This window comes from Amphimedon queenslandica, unplaced genomic scaffold (genome assembly GCF_000090795.2).
Source record: "Amphimedon queenslandica unplaced genomic scaffold, v1.1 AMPQUscaffold_13167, whole genome shotgun sequence".
Lineage (NCBI taxonomy): Eukaryota > Metazoa > Porifera > Demospongiae > Haplosclerida > Niphatidae > Amphimedon > Amphimedon queenslandica.
The window spans coordinates 27,657-52,320 of NW_003546597.1; the positions used below are offsets into that span (position 1 = coordinate 27,657).

The window sequence follows — 24,664 nt, forward strand, 5'->3', positions numbered from 1 at the left end:
GAGAGTAAGAGAGAAAGAGAGAGAGAGGAAGAGTTATGCACAGTAATTGTTGACAGTGTACTAGTAAGAATGTACAGTATTTGGAGTCAGTTTGTTTAGTCGGTAGTACAATTATAAATAGTATTCTCTGTCAAGTTATGAATGTGACATATTGTGTTAGTGAGAGAGAGAAAGAGAGGAAAAGGAAAGAGAGAGGGAGAGATCTTGTTGTAATTTGTGCGTGCAAAATAACAAGGAAATTTAGAAAGGAAACTACAAGATAGAAGTGGAGGACACATTACAGTATAATTTGTCATAGATACATGTCTAAAGCTGATGATTCGTGTTAACACAATGACTTTATGCAGAACGAAAGCACTTTCACATTACAGTTTATTACTAACTAGATAAGAGTATAAAATATTATAGTATATTAGCATTGAATTATACATATCTTGATATCACTTGATAAACCTCAACCACAATTCAATTACTAATTATAAACTAGACTGATTACTACTGCAATACATGTCAATATATATACACACACATTTATAGCCACTCACTCTTCTGCCTCATAGCTCTCAATTGGTGCAACATAGTTACGTGGGATGTACCCCTCGCTACCGGTAGCCAGTGACCGTGCCATCCACCAGTCGCCCTCCAGTGGTCCAATGACCACTAGCCTCTCTCCTTTCTGAAACGAGAGATCCTCTGCTGTTCTTGCCATGTACTTGAAGCGGGCAATGAATTTAGGACCTGATGAAGCGACGGACGAAGTGTTTTGATTGTTGTTACCAGAGAGAGACACTGTTGGCTAAAACAGAAAGGAAAATGATAATAATACATTGCTTTTCTCCCCTCTCATTATCTAAATATGCAATACACGTACATGCAGGTTTACTATTATTATTATTATATAATTTCTATTTCCTTTCTCATGCTTACAGTTAGCTTTCATATATACATACTTTCAGCCTAAACTGTCTGATCATTTGGTACAAATTGATACAGTATAGCTTTGAAATGGGGCCCATAATTAATGATACGAATACAAACACACGAACTCATCATACGCATAATGATACGACATTGACAAAATATTCAACCTTTTAATTAAGTTTACCTGCGGATTAGGATGATATCTGGCATCAACTCCACTTCCTACTATTCCTCCTGTTCCTCCTCCTCCTCCCCCTACATTATTACCATCAGTTGTATTCTTGTTTGTAGTATTCTCGTCATTGGTAGCTTTACTGGCACAGCAACCCATCCTCTATATATGTACTTCTCTCCTTGTGCTATTAGGCCACACAGATATGAGCTTGGAGATATAGAAGAGCCACACAGAAAGTGAGAGTGTACCGGTTGGTTTATATTTGGTAAGTATAACAGTCCTGTTGTAATACCTGAAGGAATGTAGTATGGGTCATTAGTCATGCAACATTCTTGTCCACTCCCACTAAGGCACACACATTATCCATTCACATTTTCATGTATAATATACATATACACAGAAATTAATGATTATTTGCATGTTGTTATAGAGAAAGTAGTAGTTAATATAGCAAGGCTGCAAAAGTCGTGGCAGCCATTTTGTTTGCTGGTGAATCCTACTTAGTAACTTTAATGCACACGATTGTTACTGTGCGTAGTAATGTAAAGAAAAGGATCAAGTAACATGTTGTAAAAGCCTTCCTATTCCCCTGGCAACCTACTCCATTATCAAAGCAACGCCACTGGTTGTACAGGGAATGCTCCTTAAATACATGTATGTACATACGTACATTGTAAGCTGTTTTTAGTTTGAGATTCACATTGCAATAATGAATAGACCAAATTATTGTATGACTATTTTTTCTTTTCTATTTCAATCTATTCACTACTTATAACAATGATTGAAAAAGAATGCCTGCAGTTACTTTTCAAATACTATTTGAGAAGTGCAATGTGGCATGAAAAAACTCCCCAGCTAATGACACGTAAATACAATCAATATTGCAATGAATTAGGATAACTTAGGAGTGACAGCCAGACCCAAATTCCTAAGATTCATGTATACAACTCTGTTTATAATTATTAGTATTACTGATAGTGTTTTGAATATGCGATCCACTACGTGTCAATATTGTTAATAAGAACTAAAAGCTAAGTATCGTTTTCGTTGATATGACTGTAATTGGAATAAAATGAAATTTGAATAGTTTAATGAGCATACTAACAGCTGATTGTGTTGTGTACATAGTCTCTCTCTCTCTCTCTCTCCTTATTGCTTCATACGCACAAAGTTCTCAAGCACAAAATGATAAACATTCACTACCTCCTTGTGAAGCATTACAGTTGACTGACACATTCATTAGGTGAACAAATGTACACTTTAATAAATATGTGCTATAATAAGGACTCATTATAAAACACTACAATGAGGTCTTGCAGTATTCTAACGATGTAAGTTTTGTATTTGAGATTTAGATTATATTAAAAATTTTGGGCAATATTTGAATAATATATCAAATAAACAAACGAAGCTCACAGTGTATACATGTATTTGGAATATTCCAATAATCACCGGCAACAACAACAAAAACACATTTTACGTTGCCAGGCATAAAAATACAATTACTTGCAACGTCATTATTGTGCATACATGTAATCAAACATTTTTTTAAATGCAGCATTAACAAGAAGCATTTATAGAATCTATAGTGTGCTGACATCTACTAATTAGATGTTGTATAACACTTGAATACAAACTATGTACACTTTTTTGAGAGGTTCCTAGACTTAATGGACAAGTACATGTATATGCACTACCGTATAGCGCTTCAATTTTGCGGAGCTAAAATTTCGCGGATTGACAAAAATCAATTTTTCGCGGAAATAATTTTTGCGGATTCGCAATGTTAGTGCCACACCTTTAATGGCAATTGAAATTTTAGTGGATCTTTAATTTCGCGGTTTCATGCTAACCGCAAAAATAGCGAAAGTTTAGCTCCTCGAAAATAAAGCACTATACAGTATATACACATGTAGTGCTTGTCTGACACTTTTGTGGTTCTAATACAACAGCTAAATGAATGGGGCATGCTTATCCAATGCTTAGATGAAAGAATGAGTCTATTTCATTGGTTATCTGCCTTCAAAACATTCATTCATCTTTTCTTTCAAAACAACCATTTTAAATTGCCAACATAAACAAGATTAGAATTTGGGAGAGCATAGGAGAGATAGGAGGCAAAAAATTAGGAGAAGAGAATATTTGCTAGTATACATTTAATAGTCAAGAGTATTAGGAGAATTTACTGAATGTACAGGATTCCTTTAATGGAGGATATGATAAGGATATGGTGAGGAGTGGATACAGCAAAAAGGAAAAAGTTGTAAGAAGATAAACAGCAGCAAAAACAAACAGAGGTACCACAAACCACAATAGACATAAAATAAACCTACCACAATTATATTACTGGTGCGACCAACACTGCACTGTAGGATAGAATAGAGGCTCCTTTGATGAACGCACACTAGTGGATATAGAGGAGTAGGTTAATGAGAGATGGGGGTACTGCAGTAGAAAGACAGAGCCAGAGGTCAGAGAGGGAGAGAAGATACGTGCTACTGCAGAGATAGTGTAGGGCAGTACGAGCAGGAAACTATCATCCCACACACTGAAGAATGCAACACGTTATAGAGGAGAGAGGGAGAGAGAAAAGGAGGAGATTTGAGCAACAAACCGGATCCCCATTGCAGCAATAGGGTGTGGCTCGTAGTAGGCGTGGCTCTGTTCAGCCCCGCCTATAACTATCATGGCTGTGTAATTATGATCATACATGTCATCAAAAATTTGTTTTCTGAAAATTCTCAATTTGAAAACAGTTCAGGTGGAGAGGAAAGCATTGGAGGAGGATTTGATTTAGATCTAACTCTGGACATGATCTTGCTTGTTGCTTTTGTTCTCTTGTACCTGCTTCTGGCAATCCTGTATCTTTGGGTCGGTGTGAATCATGACAAAATTCAAATTAAATTGACATTAAAGTGTCTACCATTGATCTCATTAATACTGTGGTATACAATACAGTGGAGTATAGGGGTCGGGCTGTGTGAGGAGGCAGTTAGAGGAACAAGAGGCGAAAGTAAGTAACAGTTGTATATCTATGATAGATAGATCTAGTACTTTCATAATCTTATGCAAAATTTCCACATTTGATATTTTGGGCATGTGCTGTATATTCCTAATTTTTAATACCCCTGACTTTAATAGTGTACGGTTGGTAATTTTTGTGGAGTATTAATTTCGTTAATTTCACGGTTCATTTTTATCCATGAAATTTTAATCCCAATCACCTACACATGAAAACTAATTAACGGGCCATGCAGAACCAGTGCAGAGCTCTAACTACTATTTCCAAGCCAGTGAGGGAGCCAGAGTCTTTGTCTATTGCTCCATGCTCCACTATAAGCCATGCATTGGAAGCTAGTGCTGTAGATCCAAGTGAAAAGAAGTTTGTTATCTGCCAGCTACGAATATTTGTACCCACGAATATTAGCTTTTAAGGAAATTTTGGAGAAAACACGAAATATCGGACTCTTGAAAATTACCAATCATACAGTGCTTTGTGAGATTAATGTTATGAAATTTATTCTCCACCTAATTCATATTTTATCTTGAAAGCTTCAAAAATTGCATTAAAATTTAATGGTTGTATTTCTTCTATCCTCCCTCTCACTCTCTCCCACTCTCCACAGGTTGGTATTTTTACCTCACACTCTTTGCTCTCATAGCATCAGTAATAGGTGATGCACTACTCAACATTCGTGTCGTCTCTCCACTGGGTATTATATCATTTGGCATAGCCCAAATACTGTTTTCAATCATATTCGGAGCACAAGGTTTTCCTGGTTCAACATGGCTGGAGGTGATCCTTCTCCTATTGCTTGTAGCTGGGATTTGTTTGGGAATTTTTCTTGCCATACGCCAAAAACTTAATGCCCTATTCAAGGAGCATTTTAATATTGGGATACTTGTCATTGTTGGGTTTTATTTCTCAATGATAGCCACCATGCTGTGGACTGCTCTACTTCTTCATGTTACTGTGGGCACTCTTCAATCTTTCTTTGGTTTGGTTGGTGGCGCTTTATTCTTCATCTCTGATCTTTGTATCTTGCTCTCTGGGATCTATTCCTCTCATTGGTTCTTTAAGAATAGGATTAGCGTCATGACGACATATTATATAGCTCAGTTTTTTATTTCTATATCAGTTTTATTGTTGTGTTCAGATTTTTAATCTCAATTATCTCATACGTAGATCTCTATGATCATTTGCATATTTTTTTAGAAATTAATTTAATAGTGATAATAACTTTTGAAATCTTCCATTGCTATCACTAAAAGCCAAGTATTGTAATTTTAACAAGTGCTGTGTAATTCCCGGCAGATTACGCGGGTTGATCCAGCAATCCCCGCCTCCTTGTGGTTACTATGGCGACAGCAATGAAAACAAAATGGCGGATGATAAGGTAAGACGGTGGAGAATTGCTTCAGCATTTTGAGGAATGCTGACACGTGTGCATTGAACGAGCGATGGAAGAAGGCAAAAGAAAAGATAAGGTCTCTCATGAGAGAGGAAAAATCACTCAAACTTTTGGAGAAATTACTTTTAATTCAAACTTTGACTCTGGTAAAGTGATAGCACATTTTGATCTTATTTTGTACATTTATATACATATTTTATGTAAAATTATTTGTTCTGCCTGTTCTCCTTCAAAAATTGATATTACATGTATATGTATATATACATGTACATGTTTATGTCTTTACTGTCTTTTTTTTGGTTCACAGGTAATCTTGACCGAATTGAGATAGTTGTGACTCCGCCCGATGGCCATAAGCTCAACGAGTTCAATTTGTGGACAGCACCAGATTGTGCTGGTACCAGATATGAGAACGGGAACAGATCCTGGTTCTATTTCAGTTTAGCTACTGGTCCTAATTACAATGGGAAAACAATCAAGTGAGTGGGTGGTTATAAAAATATGCATTTTTACATTTTCGAGTAACTTAAATATTTTAAAATCAATTTTTGATCAGAAGATATAAAAAATGTATGTGTACCAGAAAAAAATTATAAAAACAGCCAGAAGTCTTGGAGTCATTATTTGAGAAAATACCATGTATAGGGTACTTTCTCAAATTTTAGAACAAATTTAAAAATTCACAAAAAATAAAATTTTGATTGGAACTTGCTCTATGCTCAAACTTTCTACACAAGTCTGGCCTATAATTGCAGCTATTAGAAGCTACTTGTATATGTATATGTACTGTATATTCACATACATGTAAATTATTTGTTTTATATTTTGTTAGAATGACAATTAAGAATCTCAATAAGCAATCAAGGCTTTATCAGCAGGGGCTTACCCCTCTTATCAAGATTCTACCTAGCAAAGGATGGGAGAGAATGAGAGACAGACCAGAATGGCAGGTATAATAACTACATGTAAAATAATAATAATAATGATAATAATAATAATTAATAAACACGAGTGCCAAGAACAAAGTTTATTTGTTATAAACAGATGTGTTCCAATTAATGTAATTGTGTGATTTATGAAATAATAATAATAATAATAATAATAATAATAATAATAATAACAGTAATAATAAGCATTAATTGATGATGATAATGATTATAGTGCAAGCATGTGCTAGATAAGCCTTACTAGTTACTACTCTATCATTTACATGTACATGTACATGTATTTGTTAAAATTTCATGTACATGTATACATGTATGTACATTGCATATCTTATCATTATGTAGGTTGTCGACAATTGCATGGAGCTGTCATTCACATACACTCCACCAGAAGGAAGGAAGATGACAACTTACTTCTCATTCTGCTATCCTTTCTCTTACATCGACTCACAGAAACACCTCTTCAAAATAGAGCAGAAAGTATCACGAATGCTAAATGCCTCCTCTCCCCCTCCCTCTCCCCCTCTCTCCCCTTCCTCACTCGGCGAAGATGCAATTTATTATCATCGTGACCTCCTTTGCAAGTCGCTTGATGGACTCCGTGTTGATCTGCTCACTGTGTCTTCACATAAAGGCATCGCTGTGGAAACAGAGCCACGCCTCTTTGGGCTGTTTCCTGATGAGAGTCTCCCAACTGCTAGACAATTTAGAAATAAGAAAGTGAGAAAAGATCATTTATACATGTACATGTACATGTACATAGATATACGGGGGTGTACATGTATGTAACATCAAGGGAACTACTCTTGGTAACATGTACATTTACATGTACATGTACATGTAAATGTACATGTACATGTACATGTCATTCTCATAATCAAAATCAAGAGTCCTTAAATTCAATGTAATATTATTTTTAAAATAACATGATATTATTTTTAAAATAACATGATATTATTTTGTCTATCATGAAAGCTTTAATAATTATTTTCAAGCTTTTGTTTCTATTGCCTCTCTGTTTCCAGATTGTAATCATAACCAGTAGAGTCCATCCTGGTGAATCCCCAGCTAGTTATGTCTTCAACGGGTTCCTGGATTTTCTCTTACGACAGGACGACCCCCGGGCCCAAGCACTCCTCTCGAATTTCGTTTTCAAACTGGTTCCAATGATCAACCCTGACGGCGTATCAAGAGGTCATTATCGTACTGATTCACGTGGTGTTAATCTCAATCGTGTTTACCTTGATCCTGATCCTAATATTCATCCGTCAGTATATGCTATACGCCAGTTGATCCTATACTATAATAACAATGGTGGTGGGGGAGGGAGCTGCACTGAGTGTGAAGAGAACACTAGTGATGGAGAGAAAGTATCATCCTCACTCTCTTCATTATCCAGCCAAATCAGGTAGAGTACATGTACATGTACATGTAAATGTAAATAAACCATTATACTACTAACGTAAACCATGTAACAATGTACCATATATGTACATGTGCATAAACCATGATAATAAATAGTGCATACATGTACAACTAGCGTAAACCATGTAATACCATACATGTACATGTACATTTTCAATTCATGCACAATACACGCTGTTCGTATACATGTACATGTACATGTACAAATGTACTGTAGATATGGCATGTACAGTTTTGCCAATTTGTACATGTATTTTTTAATGCTTTAAAACAATTGCATTGTAAAATTTAAAAACTGCAAAAGCCGTACAATTTTTTACCTACACGTATTTAATGGTATTAAAAATAATAAAAAATAAGTAAGTAACCCAAATACCACCTTAACCATAATGTTCATTATTCTCTAGTTCCACCATCCCTTCATTCACTAGTCAAAGTGTTAGCGATGAGTCGCATCCATCAGATCAACCACACCCACCAAATGAGCCATGCCCACAAGACAAACCACACCCACCCACTAAAGACTCCTCGTCACTCAAGTCAGAGTCCCGTTCCACTCTCACCTCCAAACCTCAGGGAGGAAGTGTTGCTCTTTACGTTGACTTACATGCCCACGCAACCAAACGAGGCTGCTTCATGTACGGCAATCATTTCAAAGACCCGAGTGACCAGTCGGAGTGCATGTTGCTTCCAAAACTCGTGTCCCTAAACTCGGCTCATTTTGATTTCGAGCACTGCCTGTTCTCCGAGAGGAACATGTATGCTGCCGACAGGAGGAACGAAGGAGGTGGGACGACCAAAGAAGGAAGTGGGCGTGTCGCTCTTTATAAAGCAACCGGCCTAATACAATGGTAAATACACGTACATGTATGTATATGCATGTACAGTACATGCACTTAAATGTTTTTGTTTTTTTTAAATTTCATGAAGATAATATTGTCACATATACACGTACATGAGTTAAAAATTGACAAGTAAATGTATTACATTGTACAAATGTATAATAGAACAGAATGTAGTATACAGTATTTGGTACAGTATACAGATTACATGTACCTTTATAATAATAATTATTATTATTACATGTATATGTACTTATTATTTTTTGTAGTTATACGTTAGAATGTAATTACAACAGTGGGCGTATAGTGAACCAGTTGACTCCTGCTCCTATGGACACTGGTAGAGCCACTCCTCCCAGTGAAGGATCACTCATACCACACAAACTGACATCAAAGGACTTTGAAGAGGTACAGTACATGTACATGTACTGTACAGGCACTAGATGACATTTTGTATTATTTTTAAATAAGCGTAAACTAAATAAATTTGCATGTACCAGTAATCTACATGTACATGTATGTACATGTATGCATTGATGAAAATAATTGGATTTATACATGTACATGTATTTTTAGATGATCAATTTTGTAGTCAAAAATTGATTGACACACTCCTACATGTGCATGTAAATGTTTAGTATACATAGCACAAAGACATCAAAAAATTAAGTTGAGTTGACATGTACATGTACTTTTTGGGAAAAAAAGCATGTATAGTATAGTATAGTACATGTATAGTACTTTCTTGTAGTACTTATCAGGGGCCTAGGCAGGATTTTTGGAAAGAGGGGGCAAGCAATGCCGCACGCAAAGCGCGCCGTGAAATTTTGCGGAACCACGCCCTTTTAGGGCATGGTGACACCTATTTTTCAATATGGCGGACTTTAAGAAAGATCATAGGCAACGTTAAATACCTTTTCAGCTTTATAATGGCATCATAGAAGGACTGATTTAGCCTTTTCCTTTCATATGTAAGTTGTAGAACAGCTTTTCCTTCCAAAAGTAGCTTATTATTACGTTAATTTTAAATTTTGATTTTAAAAAAGGGGGGCATTTGCCCCCCTTGCCCCCCCTGGCTACGCCCCTGCTTATACTCTCTCTCTCTTTTGTCTACAGGTTGGTAGAGGATTAGCCATTGGTCTATTGGACCTGTACCAGCTCAACCCTTGGAGCAGAATACCTACCAGTGAACACTCAACACTAGCTGGGATTAGGAACTACCTTCATCAAAAGATACTCAATGATAGAAGGAAAGGAGGAGGAGATACTAGCAGCTTTAAAAGATACAATAATAGAATTGATAGGAAGTATGTGTTGTACTTGCATAGCAATACACAACGTACAGTATTAATTGTTGTTGTATTTCACTACATGTACAAGCATACATACACATGTATGCGACATATAATTATTTAAAATGTACATGTACATATACATTTTCATGTACAATATACATGTACACATGTATGCAGGGCCCACAAATCATGTTACATGTAATTGAGTTAAAAAAGGATGCGACTGGGACAAGCACTACAATAATAGACATGGCTTTTGGAATAACTTTAAAAATTCATAAAAAGTTTAATTTTGATCGGAATCAGCTAAAAAATAATTTCCATAGAGCATATGAACATGTACATGTATTAGAAAAACTATTGAAATAAAAAAATTAAAGAGTTCTCTAAAAATTTGTCAAATTTCCAAGACACTTTAAAAACCACTGAAAAGAACCTGCATGAGCACTATACCAAAAATATTATGGGAAACCCTATGTATACATGTGTGTGCATAACTACACTGTATGTGTATGTGTATTTGCAATGTCAGACATTTTTGTGGCTTCTGATTATTTGGTACAGAAAAATGAAATTTTGCTATAATTAAAATTAATAAGTACAATGTACTTTCCTTTTCAAAACTACGTAATGAATTGTTTATGCCATTTTACATGACCATACCTGTGTACAGTACATATGTGCTTAAGTGCATGTACATGTACATGTATTTAAAATGATAATTTTATTGTACATTTTAGTCGTTCGTGTACAAAAAACAATTCTTCAGAGTCTGTAGCTCCTCCCACTGCCCCTCCCCCTCCCATCCAGCCCAGTGCTATACCAGTAATAACTCTGATTAACGAAGAGGCAATAGGGAATGGGTGTGTCCTTAATTCCAGTAGCGGCACTAGAGTTGAAAGCTCGAAATATTCAGTGATGAGTAAGTATTAATCAAATGTGTGGGTGGGATGAACTACATGTACATGTACATGTAATGCAATAAACATGTACATGTATAGTGTTGTTAAATGCATTGCATATGTAGTACTGTATGTACATGTATGTTTATTATTTCTTATTTTTCTCTTATTTTTAAGTGTTGAATCGTCATTTCACTCTTCCTTCCTCAGCGAAGCTCCATCACCATGGCAACAAGGACAGCCCCCTTCTCTCTGCTAGCCTCCCCTCGAGACGTCAGCCTTTCATTTACCAAAAGCCGAGCACACCCTCCCCCATTCACCTACCCCTAGTACCCTTCACTCATAGAGTGAACCCTTACTTTCATCCACATGAAGGACTACTAATGATAGGGACATCCCCTCTTAGGACGGGGGAAGAACAGACTCAAAAAATGACCACTAAAATTACAAGTTTCCCCCAACAAGGGGGCACGCTTGATTCTCCTTTTCCAAGAGGGGGCCGGAATTTGAAGCCATCCCCCCTGAGGCCAACCGAAGTGTTTTCAATCATGGGGCGGAATTTGGGTCAGAGGCTGTACACCCGTTCGCTTGTTATTGATCGTTGCTCAGTCGATCAGCAAAACGTGGCAGAACAAGACACTGCATGTACATGTAACGGTACGTGTAACTGCGAGGATGATGCTAAAAATAACGGAATAGAGAGAGGTGTGTCAACTAATGGCAGCTCTAGTAACAGTGTTAGTAAGAACTCACTTGGAAGAAAGAAGGTGAGAGAGAGAGAGAGAGAGACAGACAGACAGACAGACAGACAGACAGAGGGAGAGACAGAGAGAGAGAGAGAGAGGAAGAGACAGACAGAGAGACAGACAGAGAGAGGGATTGTTATGATGTATGTTGTAATGGTATCGTTGCAATAATTGTTTACTATGCAAATTCTAAACATTACCATATTTGGGATGTTTAGTGTTTTAAATGCTTGGATATGCACTGCTGACATAACTTGGTTGCAACACTACATTGTAGATGTACATATACTATCGTTTAGTCCTTGGACATACATGTATATTTGTACTGCATGTATATTTGTACTACATGTACATGTACATGTACATTGTACATGTACATATACATGTAACAGTATACTACATGACTGAATGTATATGTTCTGTATAATGTATATTTAACTGTCAATTTTTCACTCAGATATATACTGTATGATGTATTATTATCAATACATTTGTAACACATGAAAATATGCATGTGACATGTACATATATGGATGTACATGTACATACTTTTCAATATAAAGATGCAATACATGTACAATGTACATACTTTAAAGTCACATGTTATTCGCATTTTCAGTGACTTTTTCTCATGCTTACTCACTCTTTCCCTGCAATATCTTCATTTCCTGTGCAAGAGGTACACAGACTACAAAACAGGAAATACTATTAGATAACCTTTGGACAGTTATTAGTTTAAGCTGCTGATGGAATTGACCCATGAGGGGATTTCTTCTCCTTTTAAAGATCATAATTACATCTCCGCTCATCATCATTTATTAATTACTTGTTATGTCAATAATGTGTTTTTTCCTTCCCAGGCTTTGTACCAATCCTTTAGCTAATTCCTCATGAATTAAACTCTCTGTACACGTAATAATTACATGTACATGTATGTACAGCTATGCCTAATCTGTCTACAAGTGGCTGGCTATAAATGTATAATATTAAATAATAGCAAGATTACATAACATGTACATGTACTCTTGAAGATAGTGTAGGGGATTTATTCCTATCAAAGTGTATGGTTAATTTTTATGGTATAAATTTATTGTTCGTGACTTTAATTTACTCTCAGCTTTATTGCATGCATTTAACCCAAGAGAACCTCCCACTGTTTCATAAAATCACTATCTTGATTCTAATCACAAATTTTGGACTACTACCGAGTGATAGCAATTAACAATTCGATCACAATTGCCTCTATCAATGGACTACATGTAGCCTTTCAATTATGAGTAGTCCATTGTAATAGTGAATTAGTACATGTGTACATGTACATGCCAACTACATCTAGCCGTATTTGTGTTGCTATAACTTCATAATGCGAGCTTGTGCATTGCATGCTTTCCTCAATACAAATACTAACTTGACACTAATTGTAGTAATTGACCAAACCCATTGAGCACTTAGCACGCATTATGTCACAACACATACATATATGCATAGATTGCCTGCTTGTGTACATCCACACACTCACCAACAAATGCTGCACTGTACAAGCAAACACATTCGCATTTATTCTATTATGACTCCAGTGGGCCTTCAATATTGTCACTGGCTGTCTATGTTTGGCAAGCTTTAGCTTGTTATTATGTTAATATTGCTATCCAGCATGTCTTTGTATGGTGTAGGGATACCTGCTTTGTGCGTGTGTGTATTGCTCTTGTAGACGTGTTGTAAACAGTTTTAGACAGTCCTTTTAAGGGTGGGAAGGTATTTTTTATTCGATTATGGCTAGATATTGCATTAGAGGGCGACAGTTTGTTGATATTAATGTATGTGCATGTGTACAGTATGTGTAATAATACCTGGAATTGAAAGGTATGCTGGTCATAATAGTGATTCCTATAATTACATATACATGCAGCGAGCTTATAAAGTCTTCTCTCATGATCGTCTTTCTTTTTTTTTCTTTCCCTCCTTCTTCCTCCTTTCATTAGACATTTACTAAAGCCTCTCCGCTAAGAACCAAGGCCTCATCTCGGAAAACTCTCACTCACCCTCTCCCCTCTTCCCGCTCCACTAAACTCACTTTACTAAAGCACACACCCACCCCTTCACTATCAACCACCAAGAGACACTTATCTTACAAATAATAATAATTTATTAATGCATGGACAAGAAATTCTATATTTTATTTTAAAGGCACTTTTATCAACCATGAGCTATTAACTATGATAATTAGCAGTAGCTTATTAATTCATTTTGAAAGTTGGCATACTCAATATGTACCAGTACAAAATGTACATGTACATTGCAGGGCATTGGTGGGGGGTTATAGTCATTCGTAGTACAAGGATATGTGTACATGTACAGTGCCTCTATTATTTGCATTACCATTCCTTTGTGTTGTTTCATTTTATGGTAGGACAAAGGTGATTTTTTACTTTGATGCATCTACATGTGTACATGTATGGAACAAATTATTGATGATTATTTATGGTAAATATATGTACAGTATGTGATTTAAGATCCTTTTTACAGTGAGTGCCCCCTGCTATTTTTCTGTATCATCTAAGGATATATTGTCAGGCGAGCTTAGTAAGGTGTTGCAGTGACAGAATCCATAAACTGTTCGTGTAGTTGTAAAGCAAGTCAGCTATTGCTCATGTCATGCATATACTCGCTAGCTCTCCTTGCAGTGTTCTAGCTCCATTTAAGTACAATTATGATAGCTCTTTGCCTCTTCATAATTATTGTCTATAACACTGCTTTTATACACAAACAACTTTGTTGCAAACAAATTTCTTTTGCTATTGTATAATCTTCTCTCCTGCCTCAAGCATATACCTGAGCCCGGCAGACACAAAGTATGAGCATGACTCCATTTCTGGAGTTGTTTGTCCTTCTAGTGATGCATTAGATGACCGATGAGATAGTTAAATAAGGGCCTAGCGTCTTGTAAAAACACACTGTTACCCTCCAAGTATGGAGCCTGTTAAATATCATGATAACATTGTTAGGTCATTAATGTTGATTTGTACTCCCTTACAAAGAGTATGGCACTAATTGTAACCAGGCAACTATTTTGTTAAGAAGACTAGTATATGAATTACAAGGCCATGTATATTGTATAGGTACTCTTGTATGCAGTGAGTCTGTACATACCTCAGTGTATCTACACTGTACAAGTAGCTTCACTGTACTACGCTGTGCTATTCTGTGTTGGTACCTTTTGCTTGCTGGTTCCCATGCATCATATACTAGTATTATGAGAAGGAGCAGCCATTGAGAATGTCAGTGATAGTGCATTACTTAATTGCGTCCATTGCAATGCATTAGTAGCATCACATGATATTATAATCAAAGGAATGGTGTTTGTGTTTTGGAATGCATCCTAATCCATTTATCAGTCTTGCTATTAGCTATACTGCTACAGTAAGCAATTTCTTTCCTTATTTTCTTTATTTTTTTTTAACTAAAACCAAATTCTGTTTCTTTTTCTCTCTATTCTCTCTCTCTCTCTCTCATTATAATTTTAAATTAATGAAGCTGTTGTGTAAGAACAAATTTCTGTTGTGCAAACTGTGTGGGTGTGATGCCCTTATATGGTAAGTGACAGACTACCTTATAAGGAAACACACACTCCTTATTAACAACAGAAGCAATCAAAAGAGTCACTCACTTCTCTCCGAACTTGCAGCGAGCAGAGCTACGGCCAGTAGTGACTGCCCGAGTGAACTCTCCACTCTCCTAAGCTTATATCCTGCAGAGACTTGCTGGGAAATATCTCTCTCTCCTTTAAAAAAGCAATCCTTGATCTTATCTCCATTCGTCCCCACGTTTCAATGAGTAGAAAAGTTTGAGGAGCATCACCTCCACTGAAGAGGTAAGAGAAGGAATAAGAGCATGAGAAGAAGCTTTAATTATGCTTACTTTTAGTAATGATTCTTGCGTATTATATTTTTTGTGCATAATTGATTCATAATATGCCAAAATATTAAAATAAATATCTCCTCCTTTCTCTCAGACTAAAATGACAACTGCAGTCACCCACACTAGTGCTAATACCCATTCTGTCAGTACACCAACAACAAGACCCGCAGCAATGGCTGACTCTGGCCTCCTCCGAAGTCACGAGTGTCGTTCTCGTGATATCAAGCGTCGGATCGAAGTCATACAAAAGAAAATGGCTGACCTTGAGGAGCTCGGCGTCCCATGTGGGTTTTGCTATGCGTCCATTCGTAACAGTGGAACCCTGTTCACTATGGGTCATCCCGCAATCACTCAACCTATAGAGAAATCACGTCACGTCATATTGAACCATTTATCAAACTGGTCAGAGAAAGGGGAGGAGGCTGGAACACTGAGCGAGAGGAGAAAGAAGGTCCACGTCTTGTTGCCGCCTCTCATGCGACCCCTCGGGGAGCTCTCAATATCTGAGCTAAGGGGTCTGATAATTGGTATCGTCAAAGATCTGGGTCTGAAATGGAGCGATCCTAGACCCTCGTTTTGGCCCGAGGAAATCCCCTTTCAATATCCTAGGAGTACACCTGATGGCTATCAAGGTAGGGAGTGGATGTTTATTTAATGCTTTGTACTTTGCTGAAGGGGGAATATGCATGTATATGTCATTCTGAAAGGACAATTGGGATTATGCAACAGCCTGTAGTTGTAGATATTAGCATAGTAATGAAATACATGTACATACTTACTATTGCAGTGAGGATTCACTTTATGTTGATTCTGGGTTGCTTATTCATTGCCTGCCATGTAAACAATTAGTAGAGGTTGATGTCACACACAATTTCCTTATAAAGGGACTGTTAGCATAAGGGGCTGCCTTATACAGAACATGATTTACCTTTAATGTCATCAGTCTTGTCAGCAAATTCCACAGCTTGCTTATAAGGCATTGACAATCTTATTCAGCTTTGTTAGCAGTTAATGGGGTGCCACTGCCCAGTGAGTGAATAAAATTGAATATTTGACCTTGGTACATGTACGTGGATACATCTAGTGCTAATAAAGTGGAATATGCATCATTCCGTCTCTTTTTATTTTTAAAAATTATATTAATGTTCGTAGTTCGTACATTTGCTGCTATTATAATACATGTACATGTACATATGCATGTTTCCTTGTCTTCCTTTTATATTAATGCTTTACTCCCTCTCTTTCCTCTTTTCCTTTATCCTCAGGTTGTTGGTCAGATGGTCTAAGACAAGTACTACAGTCCATATATTCTTATTTCAACTACGACATAGCCTCTCAAGTCCCCAGCAGGACTCGCTCTACTGTCCTCTCCTCCTCTTCCTCCTCTCATTCCTCCATATCTTCACCGCTCTTGCCTCTTACGACCTTCCCCGTGTTCAATGGGTTGCCAACAACCACTCTCACGCCTGTAGCACAGGACGACGACGAAGAGGAAGACGTTGACGTTGGTACTTTGGAGAACGTTGGTCCACAAGCCAACACTCACTCGGTAGAACCCAAATACGAGGAAGAGCTAACGTCCGATCAAGATGAAGGGGAAGAGGAAGGGGTGGAGCTTGAACGCCCACTCACTCACGCCGTCAGTTATTTTGGGTACGAGTTAGCACGGAGTGAGTCAAGCCACACTTCTTCTCCTCTGGCTAGTTCTACTCAAGACAGTGAAGAGGTCGGTAGGGAGACACCACTTCCACTGCTACCGATCACCACAGACACTAAAGGACTCTCATTGCTACAGCCACAGTTGCTGTACTGTGCTCCTGGTGGGATATATCCACAGCTTTATCCTGCTCTGCATTTATCCGGAACTACTCCTTTACTTCTACCACCAAGTTTGCTGATGAAGCAGCTTTACTCTACGCCCACTCAATTAACGAGTATTCAGTCCCCACCTGCTGATTCTAGCAGTTCTGAAGGTCATAGCGAGCATGTGTTCTCACAGATGCTGTCAAATGGTAGCTCACTCTCACCCTCACAAGTCTCACCTTCTCAATTATCACCTTCACACCTTTCGCCAAGCAACAGGAAAATGGCTACGAGCGCTAGGAGAGATAATGAGCCACACCCTCTCCCAGCCCCTCCTCCCCCTCCTCCTCCTTCTGAGAGCAAGAACCGCAAGTCAAAGAACGGGATTTATATTTATACTAATCCAACGGCTCCGCTTCGATTCATGTCACTCAACAATCGAAAAAGATCTTCCTCAGGGAAAGTCCCTCGGACAACTACCCCCAACCGCGGACCGGCCACTCGCCCAATGACCACGCCTACGCACGTCTTGACCACCCCAACTCAAGAGATGACGGCTGGTAAGAAACTAATAGCAGGAGCCCCTGTCTCCCCTCATACAGGAGAGCCTGTTATTGTGAGGACTTTAGCTGGAGAGGGGAAAGGAGTAAGGACCCAACCTCCTTCGATACGCCAAGTTCCTTCTCCTAACGAAGCCGAGGGTGAACCTCCTTCATTTACTCCGCCCTCTTCTCGTAAATCCCACGGGACGTCGGGAAGGAAGAAAAGAGAGTTGGTTTTTCACTGGTACAAGTCGCCAGAGGCCGCTCTGCCATTGCCTAAAGTACCCAAGTTATTGGACAGTGCAGTATAAAATGAAAAGGGATTGTTTTCTGTTTGAATTGTGCAAACAAATAATCTCCAAATAGTTTCCTTGTTTATTCCTTTCCTTCCAACAATGCAATCAACACACACACACACACACACACAGTCACGCACACACATGAACTTTCACTCTCCACACAATCAACTCTACATCTGTCCTTTCTATATTGGACCACCAGTTACTATATACACATATGTACGTACACACGTACTGTCACTAATTTTTCTCCTTTTGTATGAATAATGACATATTTCTCTATTTTGTATAAAATAATGAAATTATAAATTGTCATCATTTCTGAATTACGTGTACACAGCATAACTAATCATTACTAAAATGTCACGTTACATCATTGGTTTACTACATCATGAAATACACACTAGTCAGTCTGACTGATAAGCAATGATGCAATGATTAGTACAGGTCATAAGATACAATCATTACAGAACAGATTGCTGATAACATGAAATGGTTTCATCAATGATTACATCATAAATTAATTATTGTTTTCATTATTAGTCTGTAGTGCTGAATTCTGAGTAAGAGTTTCTAAGCATCAAATCATCTAACTGTCCCTATTGTCATTATAAAAAAAATAAAACATTATCATTACTATTACCACAACTTATGTGTAGCCTAGCTTAACTGTTACCACAAATGCATTACCGTACAAGATGATTTATTGGCAGAAGTAATATTTGGCAAATTTGCCCATGTAAAGAAATTGACGAATTTTATATTGGCAATTTTGTGTCACGTGTGCCATTGAGCATGCTCAGATTGAAACATAATGGCAGATTTTATATTGGCGATTTCTTCATAGAACTGCCAATCGCCAACATTAATTCCTCACCAATAAATCATCTTGTACGGTATTAATCGATACATTATTTTCTTCTATACATAGTCATTCTCATTCTTTCATACATTTCTACACATTGATTATCTCAACTGAAAACTCCATCAATCACGATGCAAGCCAAATGTGAAACTCGTATAAGAGGAGTGTTATTGGAAGTGCTATTTACATAAGCTAGACAAGCAGGTATACATAGGAAATTGGGAAACTACCCAACACCATATTGGTCTTCATATCACAATTCATGTAATGTTAGGAATCCAAGAGGAAATTCTTCCTGTTTGCATTAAATTAAAGAAAGAGACAAAACTGTTGACACATCATATGCACTATAGTCTACAGAGAGACCCAACCCAAATATAATAACTTATATCAGGGCGATGGCATTTTTCATGTATATATGCATGTACAATGATGTATGTGTACAAATAAACATTGGCAGTCTATATCGTACCTGGAGATGGTTAGCCACACCTTCTGATATGAATAGATGATGATCGTCAAGGTCTTTGATTATGAACCGTTTCCCAAGTAGCTGCTTCTCGTCGAGATATCTGATGAATTCTTTAATTGCAGTGTCACTGCTAATAATAAATATAAAATAATAAATAGAATCTTTGAACATAGCATTACATACCATTTAAGCAAAACTCCTTTAGTTACTTGAACCATTTTAACTCATACCTAATTATCATTCATTTTTAATTAACATGGGCGTGGCCCGATCACATGAGTATCCGGAGGAGAACGGACCCACCCGACCCTAACGAAGGAACAGAGAGAAGAGTTGAGTAAAAGAAGAGGTACATAGAAACGGTTTTATTTCATTATAATGTACAATCCTTTCCTTTTCTGATAGTAATAAAGCTAAGGAGAGGCAGGAGGTGCAATCGAGCGAAGGAAAAGGAGCGCATTTTAGCACTACACAATCTGTACAGCCCGTGAAGCGAGAATAAAAGGATACATCATTTCCTCTTTGTTGTATTTATTGACTAGCCACAAGAGCCTCGCCATCTTATTCAACTCTCCCTGTTTCCTCTAGTTGGAGGTCTAGCCTTTATATATTGATATCTCTTAAACCAAACACAGTTCAAGATGGGTTGCTGTGCTAGCGCTCCAGAGCAGCCGAGAAAGAAATCGAATAGTATGTCATATACTAATCAAGGAGGAGGAGGAGGGGGAGTCCCTGTAGGTGGAGCTAACTCGTATCAGCCAAAACCAATGAACCCAGGCGGGTACCCTCCATCAGCAGCTTATCCTTCCAGTGCTGCCCCTAGAGGCCCTCCTGGGTACAATATGGGGGGTCCACCTCAGATTGGAGGGGGGGCCATGGTCCCGCAAGTTGGAGGTGCTGTACCTCACATCGGAGGAGGGACTATGGGAGGAGCTAGGAGTGCACTCATGTTTATTGGACTTTATCGATATGAGGCTAGGACTCCTGAAGATCTTAGTTTTGATAAAGGTCAGTCATTATTGCTATGATAATAACAATGTACATGTACTGAGGAGGGGTCAAGAGATTACAGGTGTTTAGAACAAGTAATAACTGTTTCTAGAACCAGTAATGGCTATTTTTAGAACCAGTATGTACATGTACATTTGTATGTCTTTATTGGTACTTGGGGTAGTAAACTCTTGTATGTGGTAACTAGTTATAATGTTCCATTGTAATCAACTGATGTGTGAAAGGTGTTCAGACTTCAGTTAGAGGGATTACCAGTGGGGTCCAGTCATTAAATGGTGTTTCTGTCTCCTTTTGTCTGTTATCATTGTCTGCTTGAATGAGCCAATACTAATGAGGACTATAAGGAGAGTAGTTGTCTCTATAAATTAAGTTTAATGTCACCTAATGGTTGGAGTAAAGGGGAACTATAGACAAAAGACTGCCAGTATGTGAGTTTGTGTGTGTGTGGGTCTGAGGGTTGATATTACAAATGTAGGTTGTGAGTATACAACCAAGTAGGTGTATATTCACGATATTATAGTATCCTAAACCAATCAAGTGCACTATTTTAACCTTTTCCAGTTCTTCCATAACTGCTTCCTTATATGGACTGATCCCATATGTAGACTGTTACTATAAATAGAAAGTGTGTTCTCCCCTTGCATACCATTCAGCCATTGATGGAAATGAAATGTATCATATTGAGGGCATTCTTTATTGTGTCTTTGTCATTGATTGCATTAAAATGTGTAATTGGATAGGGCTCACTTTAGAGAGAGAGAAGAGTTACTAAAAATAGAAACACAGATTCAAAAGGGAAGTGGGAATGTTACTATACTTAGCTTGCAGTAGGATGGTGTTATTCTTGTTATGACTATGATAGCATACATGTACATGTACTGCAGTACATGCATGCATGTTCGTATGAATGTGTTGCCTTTCTACCATAAACTGTTTAAGCATGTTGTGAAAACTGCCTACACTGCCTCTCATACTTATAAATTCATACGCTTACTGAATGAAGCCTATACTTGATCTAATGTACATGGACATGCATGTAAATGTACATGCATGTACATGTAGTTGTACAAGACTTATATAAGTAATATGTTCTACATGCATGTAAATCTAACCTAATACTTGTGTATAAGTATTATATGTTTTGATGTGTGTATTAAGAGTAATGGCTGTCATTAGTCATTGTTACTGTTTGGGGGTTTTCTGTGTATATTTAAGCTTCTCTGGAATAACAGGGCACTGTTTGCTCAGTGTTAGCTTTAAATTTTTTGATGTCTGGATTCTTCTTTGTAAAGTCACTTTCCTATTGCTATCTTTTTGTTCTTTTATTATTTCATGCTTCTTGTCTCTCTTCCCTCTCTCTCTCTCTCTCCCCCTCTCTCTCTCTCTCTCTCTCTCTCCTTTATCTCCACAGGTGATCAGTTACAAATTATGAATAATAGTGATGGTGATTGGTGGCTGGCCCGTTCGCTAAGGACCGGCAGAGAAGGCTACATCCCGTCTAACTATGTTGCTGCTATGGAGAGTGTGCAAGCACAAGAGTAAGCATAGAGAGAGAGGGGGGAGAGGGAGGATGAAGAACATTACAAATAAGTAGTACAATCAGGGTTTCCCACAAAGCATGTTAAATGAGCTAAACAGCATGAGCTTCAAGAGCTGACAAGCACAAGCAGGTACATGTACATGTACATGTACATGCATTTGAAGCAACTTTTAAAATTAACAAAAATCCAATTTTGATCTGATTCAGCTCAAATTTGCTATACAACATAAGAACATGTATATGTATCAGGAAAAGTCATGAAATGTAGAATTCTCTCCTAGTCATTTTTGGTAAAATTTTGCCAAAGACTCTATACTATAATAGTACAGGGACTTTGGCACAATTCAAAAATTTATTTAACAAATAATTTTGATTGGAATTACATTGTACCTTAGACTTAATTGCTACACAAAATAAAAACCTGTATAAGTATCAGGAAAAAATTATAAAAAATAAAGAATTTTCTCCTAGTCATTTTTGGCAAAATATACCCTGTACTATAATAGTACAGGATCTTACAATCAACTGACAAGAAGCTGCATAAGCACTATAATAACCAAAATCTTGTGGGAAACCCTGACTACAATAATTATAGTAAATTGAATAGAGGGAGGCAGCAAGAAAGAAATACATATCATTATTTGACTAAACTATTCTTCTCTATTTCATTTAGTTGGTTCTTTGGTAAGATCAAGCGTTCCGATGCAGAAAAGAAGCTCCTACAGATCGGGAATCAGTCCGGGACTTACCTGATCCGTGAGAGCGAGAGTCAGCCTGGAAACTACTCTCTCTCTGTCCGTGACGGAGAGTCGGTCAAGCACTATCGTATCAGGAAGGTTGACTCAGGAGGTTGCTACATAGCACCACGGGCTATGTGCAAGTCTTTAGACGACCTCGTGAATCATTACAAGAGAGAGGCTGACGGTCTCTGCTGTCGTCTCACTGTCCCTTGTCCAAAGTCCGATAAACCGGTGACCGGTGGTCTCTCGTACAACACAAAGGACGAGTGGGAGATTGAGCGCACGTCACTCCGTCTCATTAATCGTTTGGGGGCGGGGCAGTTTGGAGAGGTGTGGGAGGGGCTTTGGAATAACACCACGTCCGTTGCTGTCAAGACTCTAAAGATTGGTACCATGTCTGTTGAGGACTTCCTCTCTGAGGCTCAGATAATGAAAAAACTCCGTCACGAGAAGCTGATCCAGTTGTATGCCGTCTGTACTCAGGAGGAACCCATTTACATTGTCACGGAACTGATGAAGAATGGCAGTTTGTTGGATTACCTCCAAAAAGGAGCTGGACGCCATCTTAAACTACCAGAACTCATTGATATTGGAGCTCAGGTTAATAGTAGTTATTAATAGTGGTTATTAATAGTTATCAGTAGTTATTAATATTAGTTATTAATACCATATTTATTATGATTGTGCTTGCTTGCTTAGTTACTAATGAATTCTAATTCCTTTTGTTAATGGTATAATTAATGTGTATAGCTTTTAGGGCTGAATAAACATGTATTTTATAAATTGATTAACTGATAATGATATAATTGGCACTATTGTTTCTTTACAGGTTGCTAACGGAATGGCTTATCTTGAAGCCCAGCACTACATCCATCGTGACTTGGCAGCCCGTAACGTCCTAGTAGGCGAGGGAAACATTGTCAAGATAGCCGACTTTGGTCTTGCCCGTCTTATCAACGACGACGAATATTGTGCAAGAGAAGGCGCTAAATTCCCCATCAAATGGACGGCACCGGAAGCTGCCCTCTACTCTCGCTTTAGCATCAAATCAGACGTCTGGTCGTTTGGTATCCTACTAGTTGAACTGATCACCCACGGCCGTATTCCGTACCCCGGTATGACAAATGGCGAAGTCCTAGCCAAAGTAGAGCAAGGCTATCGTATGCCGGTCCCCCCTGGCTGTCCAGAGCCATTGTACCAGATCATGTTGGATTGTTGGAAGCAGGAGGCTGATGAGAGGCCTACGTTTGAGTATCTCCATCACACCCTTAATGATTACTTTGTTTCTGCAGCTGACACTGCTTATAGGATGCTTACATGAGAAAGGAGCATGGCTGCTTAGCCTCTACTATGGTGACTGTTACTATTATTATTATTATTATTATTGTTATTGTTGTTATCCTGACTATCTGTCATTATTGTGTTTCATGAGGGATTTATTTTTATTTTCGTTTTCTTTCTTCGTAACGTTTTGTATACGTACATGTACTTGTTTTTAGTTTCCTGCTGCTCCACTCTCCTTCCTGCCTTACTCTCTCTCCCTTCCTTTCTCTCTTCCTCTACTCTTGTGTGACCATGTGGTGTGGGTAAGCTTAGGGGTGTGGTTTTTAAACTGTCACAAGCAACCATACATACTTGCAGCTGATTATTATTATTATTATTTTGACGTGACGTACATTATTAATAATAGCCTTATCTTATTGTATTATTGATTATTATTATTATTATTATAGATTTTTGTTTTTATGTGTATTTTTGAACGATTCTCTTTTTCATAATTTTAAGTTAATGCTATAGCCTGCACCATTTTAT

At 37.8% G+C, this 24,664-nt stretch overlaps 6 protein-coding genes across 6 annotated transcripts in view; 4 read left to right on the forward strand and 2 right to left on the reverse strand.

Annotated features, from left to right (window-relative positions):
• LOC100640678 (tyrosine-protein kinase SRK3) overlaps positions 1–3,613 on the reverse strand; it is an 8,145-nt gene extending 4,532 nt beyond the window's left edge. Inside the window, exons 1-3 of the mRNA XM_003389002.3 lie at positions 3,430–3,613; positions 1,106–1,388; positions 546–796 (exon numbers count right to left, since the gene is read on the reverse strand). Of these exons, the coding sequence (XP_003389050.1) occupies positions 546–796; positions 1,106–1,252 (398 nt within the window). The 5' untranslated portion in view covers positions 1,253–1,388; positions 3,430–3,613. The remainder of the gene's footprint in view (positions 1–545; positions 797–1,105; positions 1,389–3,429) is intronic.
• Positions 3,614–3,737: 124 nt separating this feature from the next.
• Positions 3,738–5,333, forward strand: LOC105313952 (uncharacterized). Its single transcript, XM_020000635.1, has 2 exons — positions 3,738–4,109; positions 4,723–5,333. The coding sequence occupies exons 1-2, from the start codon at positions 3,797–3,799 to the stop codon at positions 5,259–5,261; spliced, it is 852 nt and encodes a 283-aa protein (XP_019856194.1). The 5' UTR covers positions 3,738–3,796; the 3' UTR covers positions 5,262–5,333.
• A 119-nt stretch (positions 5,334–5,452) lies between these two features.
• On the forward strand, positions 5,453–13,876 carry LOC100640806 (cytosolic carboxypeptidase-like protein 5). Its single transcript, XM_020000634.1, has 11 exons — positions 5,453–5,654; positions 5,816–5,987; positions 6,341–6,458; positions 6,798–7,172; positions 7,478–7,860; positions 8,285–8,728; positions 8,989–9,127; positions 9,836–10,026; positions 10,755–10,936; positions 11,094–11,683; positions 13,645–13,876. The coding sequence occupies exons 1-11, from the start codon at positions 5,558–5,560 to the stop codon at positions 13,798–13,800; spliced, it is 2,847 nt and encodes a 948-aa protein (XP_019856193.1). The 5' UTR covers positions 5,453–5,557; the 3' UTR covers positions 13,801–13,876.
• Positions 13,877–15,290: 1,414 nt separating this feature from the next.
• LOC100640931 (uncharacterized) lies at positions 15,291–18,533 on the forward strand. The gene is made up of 3 exons (XM_020000633.1): positions 15,291–15,533; positions 15,675–16,212; positions 16,846–18,533. The coding sequence occupies exons 2-3, from the start codon at positions 15,681–15,683 to the stop codon at positions 18,234–18,236; spliced, it is 1,923 nt and encodes a 640-aa protein (XP_019856192.1). The 5' UTR covers positions 15,291–15,533; positions 15,675–15,680; the 3' UTR covers positions 18,237–18,533.
• Positions 18,534–18,621: 88 nt separating this feature from the next.
• LOC100640296 (general transcription factor IIH subunit 5-like) lies at positions 18,622–19,829 on the reverse strand. The gene is made up of 3 exons (XM_011407781.2): positions 19,745–19,829; positions 19,562–19,691; positions 18,622–18,823 (listed from the first exon to the last, which is right to left on the reverse strand). The coding sequence occupies exons 1-3, from the start codon at positions 19,777–19,779 to the stop codon at positions 18,764–18,766; spliced, it is 225 nt and encodes a 74-aa protein (XP_011406083.1). The 5' UTR covers positions 19,780–19,829; the 3' UTR covers positions 18,622–18,763.
• Positions 19,830–19,847: 18 nt separating this feature from the next.
• On the forward strand, positions 19,848–24,636 carry LOC100640171 (tyrosine-protein kinase SRK2-like). Its single transcript, XM_003388998.3, has 5 exons — positions 19,848–19,910; positions 19,967–20,569; positions 21,984–22,110; positions 22,786–23,452; positions 23,682–24,636. The coding sequence occupies exons 2-5, from the start codon at positions 20,203–20,205 to the stop codon at positions 24,171–24,173; spliced, it is 1,653 nt and encodes a 550-aa protein (XP_003389046.1). The 5' UTR covers positions 19,848–19,910; positions 19,967–20,202; the 3' UTR covers positions 24,174–24,636.
• The last annotated feature ends 28 nt before the right edge of the window (positions 24,637–24,664 follow it).

Excerpts from the sequence above, each read along its gene's own strand:
- LOC100640806 (XM_020000634.1), top strand. The coding sequence starts at position 5,558 with ATGGAAGAAGGCAAAAGAAAAGATAAGGTCTCTCATGAGAGAGGAAAA. Across the intron at positions 6,459-6,797 it reads GAGACAGACCAGAATGGCAG|GTTGTCGACAATTGCATGGA; the intron begins GTATAATAACTA and ends ATCATTATGTAG. Across the intron at positions 7,861-8,284 it reads TCATTATCCAGCCAAATCAG|TTCCACCATCCCTTCATTCA; the intron begins GTAGAGTACATG and ends ATTATTCTCTAG.
- LOC100640296 (XM_011407781.2), bottom strand. The coding sequence starts at position 19,779 with ATGGTTCAAGTAACTAAAGGAGTTTTGCTTAAATG. Across the intron at positions 19,692-19,744 it reads AAAGGAGTTTTGCTTAAATG|CAGTGACACTGCAATTAAAG; the intron begins GTATGTAATGCT and ends ATTTATTATTAG. Across the intron at positions 18,824-19,561 it reads GTGTGGCTAACCATCTCCAG|GGACAGTTAGATGATTTGAT; the intron begins GTACGATATAGA and ends TAATGACAATAG.
- LOC105313952 (XM_020000635.1), top strand. The coding sequence starts at position 3,797 with ATGATCATACATGTCATCAAAAATTTGTTTTCTGAAAATTCTCAATTT. Across the intron at positions 4,110-4,722 it reads TAGAGGAACAAGAGGCGAAA|GTTGGTATTTTTACCTCACA; the intron begins GTAAGTAACAGT and ends CACTCTCCACAG.
- LOC100640931 (XM_020000633.1), top strand. The coding sequence starts at position 15,681 with ATGACAACTGCAGTCACCCACACTAGTGCTAATACCCATTCTGTCAGT. Across the intron at positions 16,213-16,845 it reads TACACCTGATGGCTATCAAG|GTTGTTGGTCAGATGGTCTA; the intron begins GTAGGGAGTGGA and ends CTTTATCCTCAG.
- LOC100640171 (XM_003388998.3), top strand. The coding sequence starts at position 20,203 with ATGGGTTGCTGTGCTAGCGCTCCAGAGCAGCCGAGAAAGAAATCGAAT. Across the intron at positions 20,570-21,983 it reads AGATCTTAGTTTTGATAAAG|GTGATCAGTTACAAATTATG; the intron begins GTCAGTCATTAT and ends TTATCTCCACAG. Across the intron at positions 23,453-23,681 it reads TCATTGATATTGGAGCTCAG|GTTGCTAACGGAATGGCTTA; the intron begins GTTAATAGTAGT and ends GTTTCTTTACAG.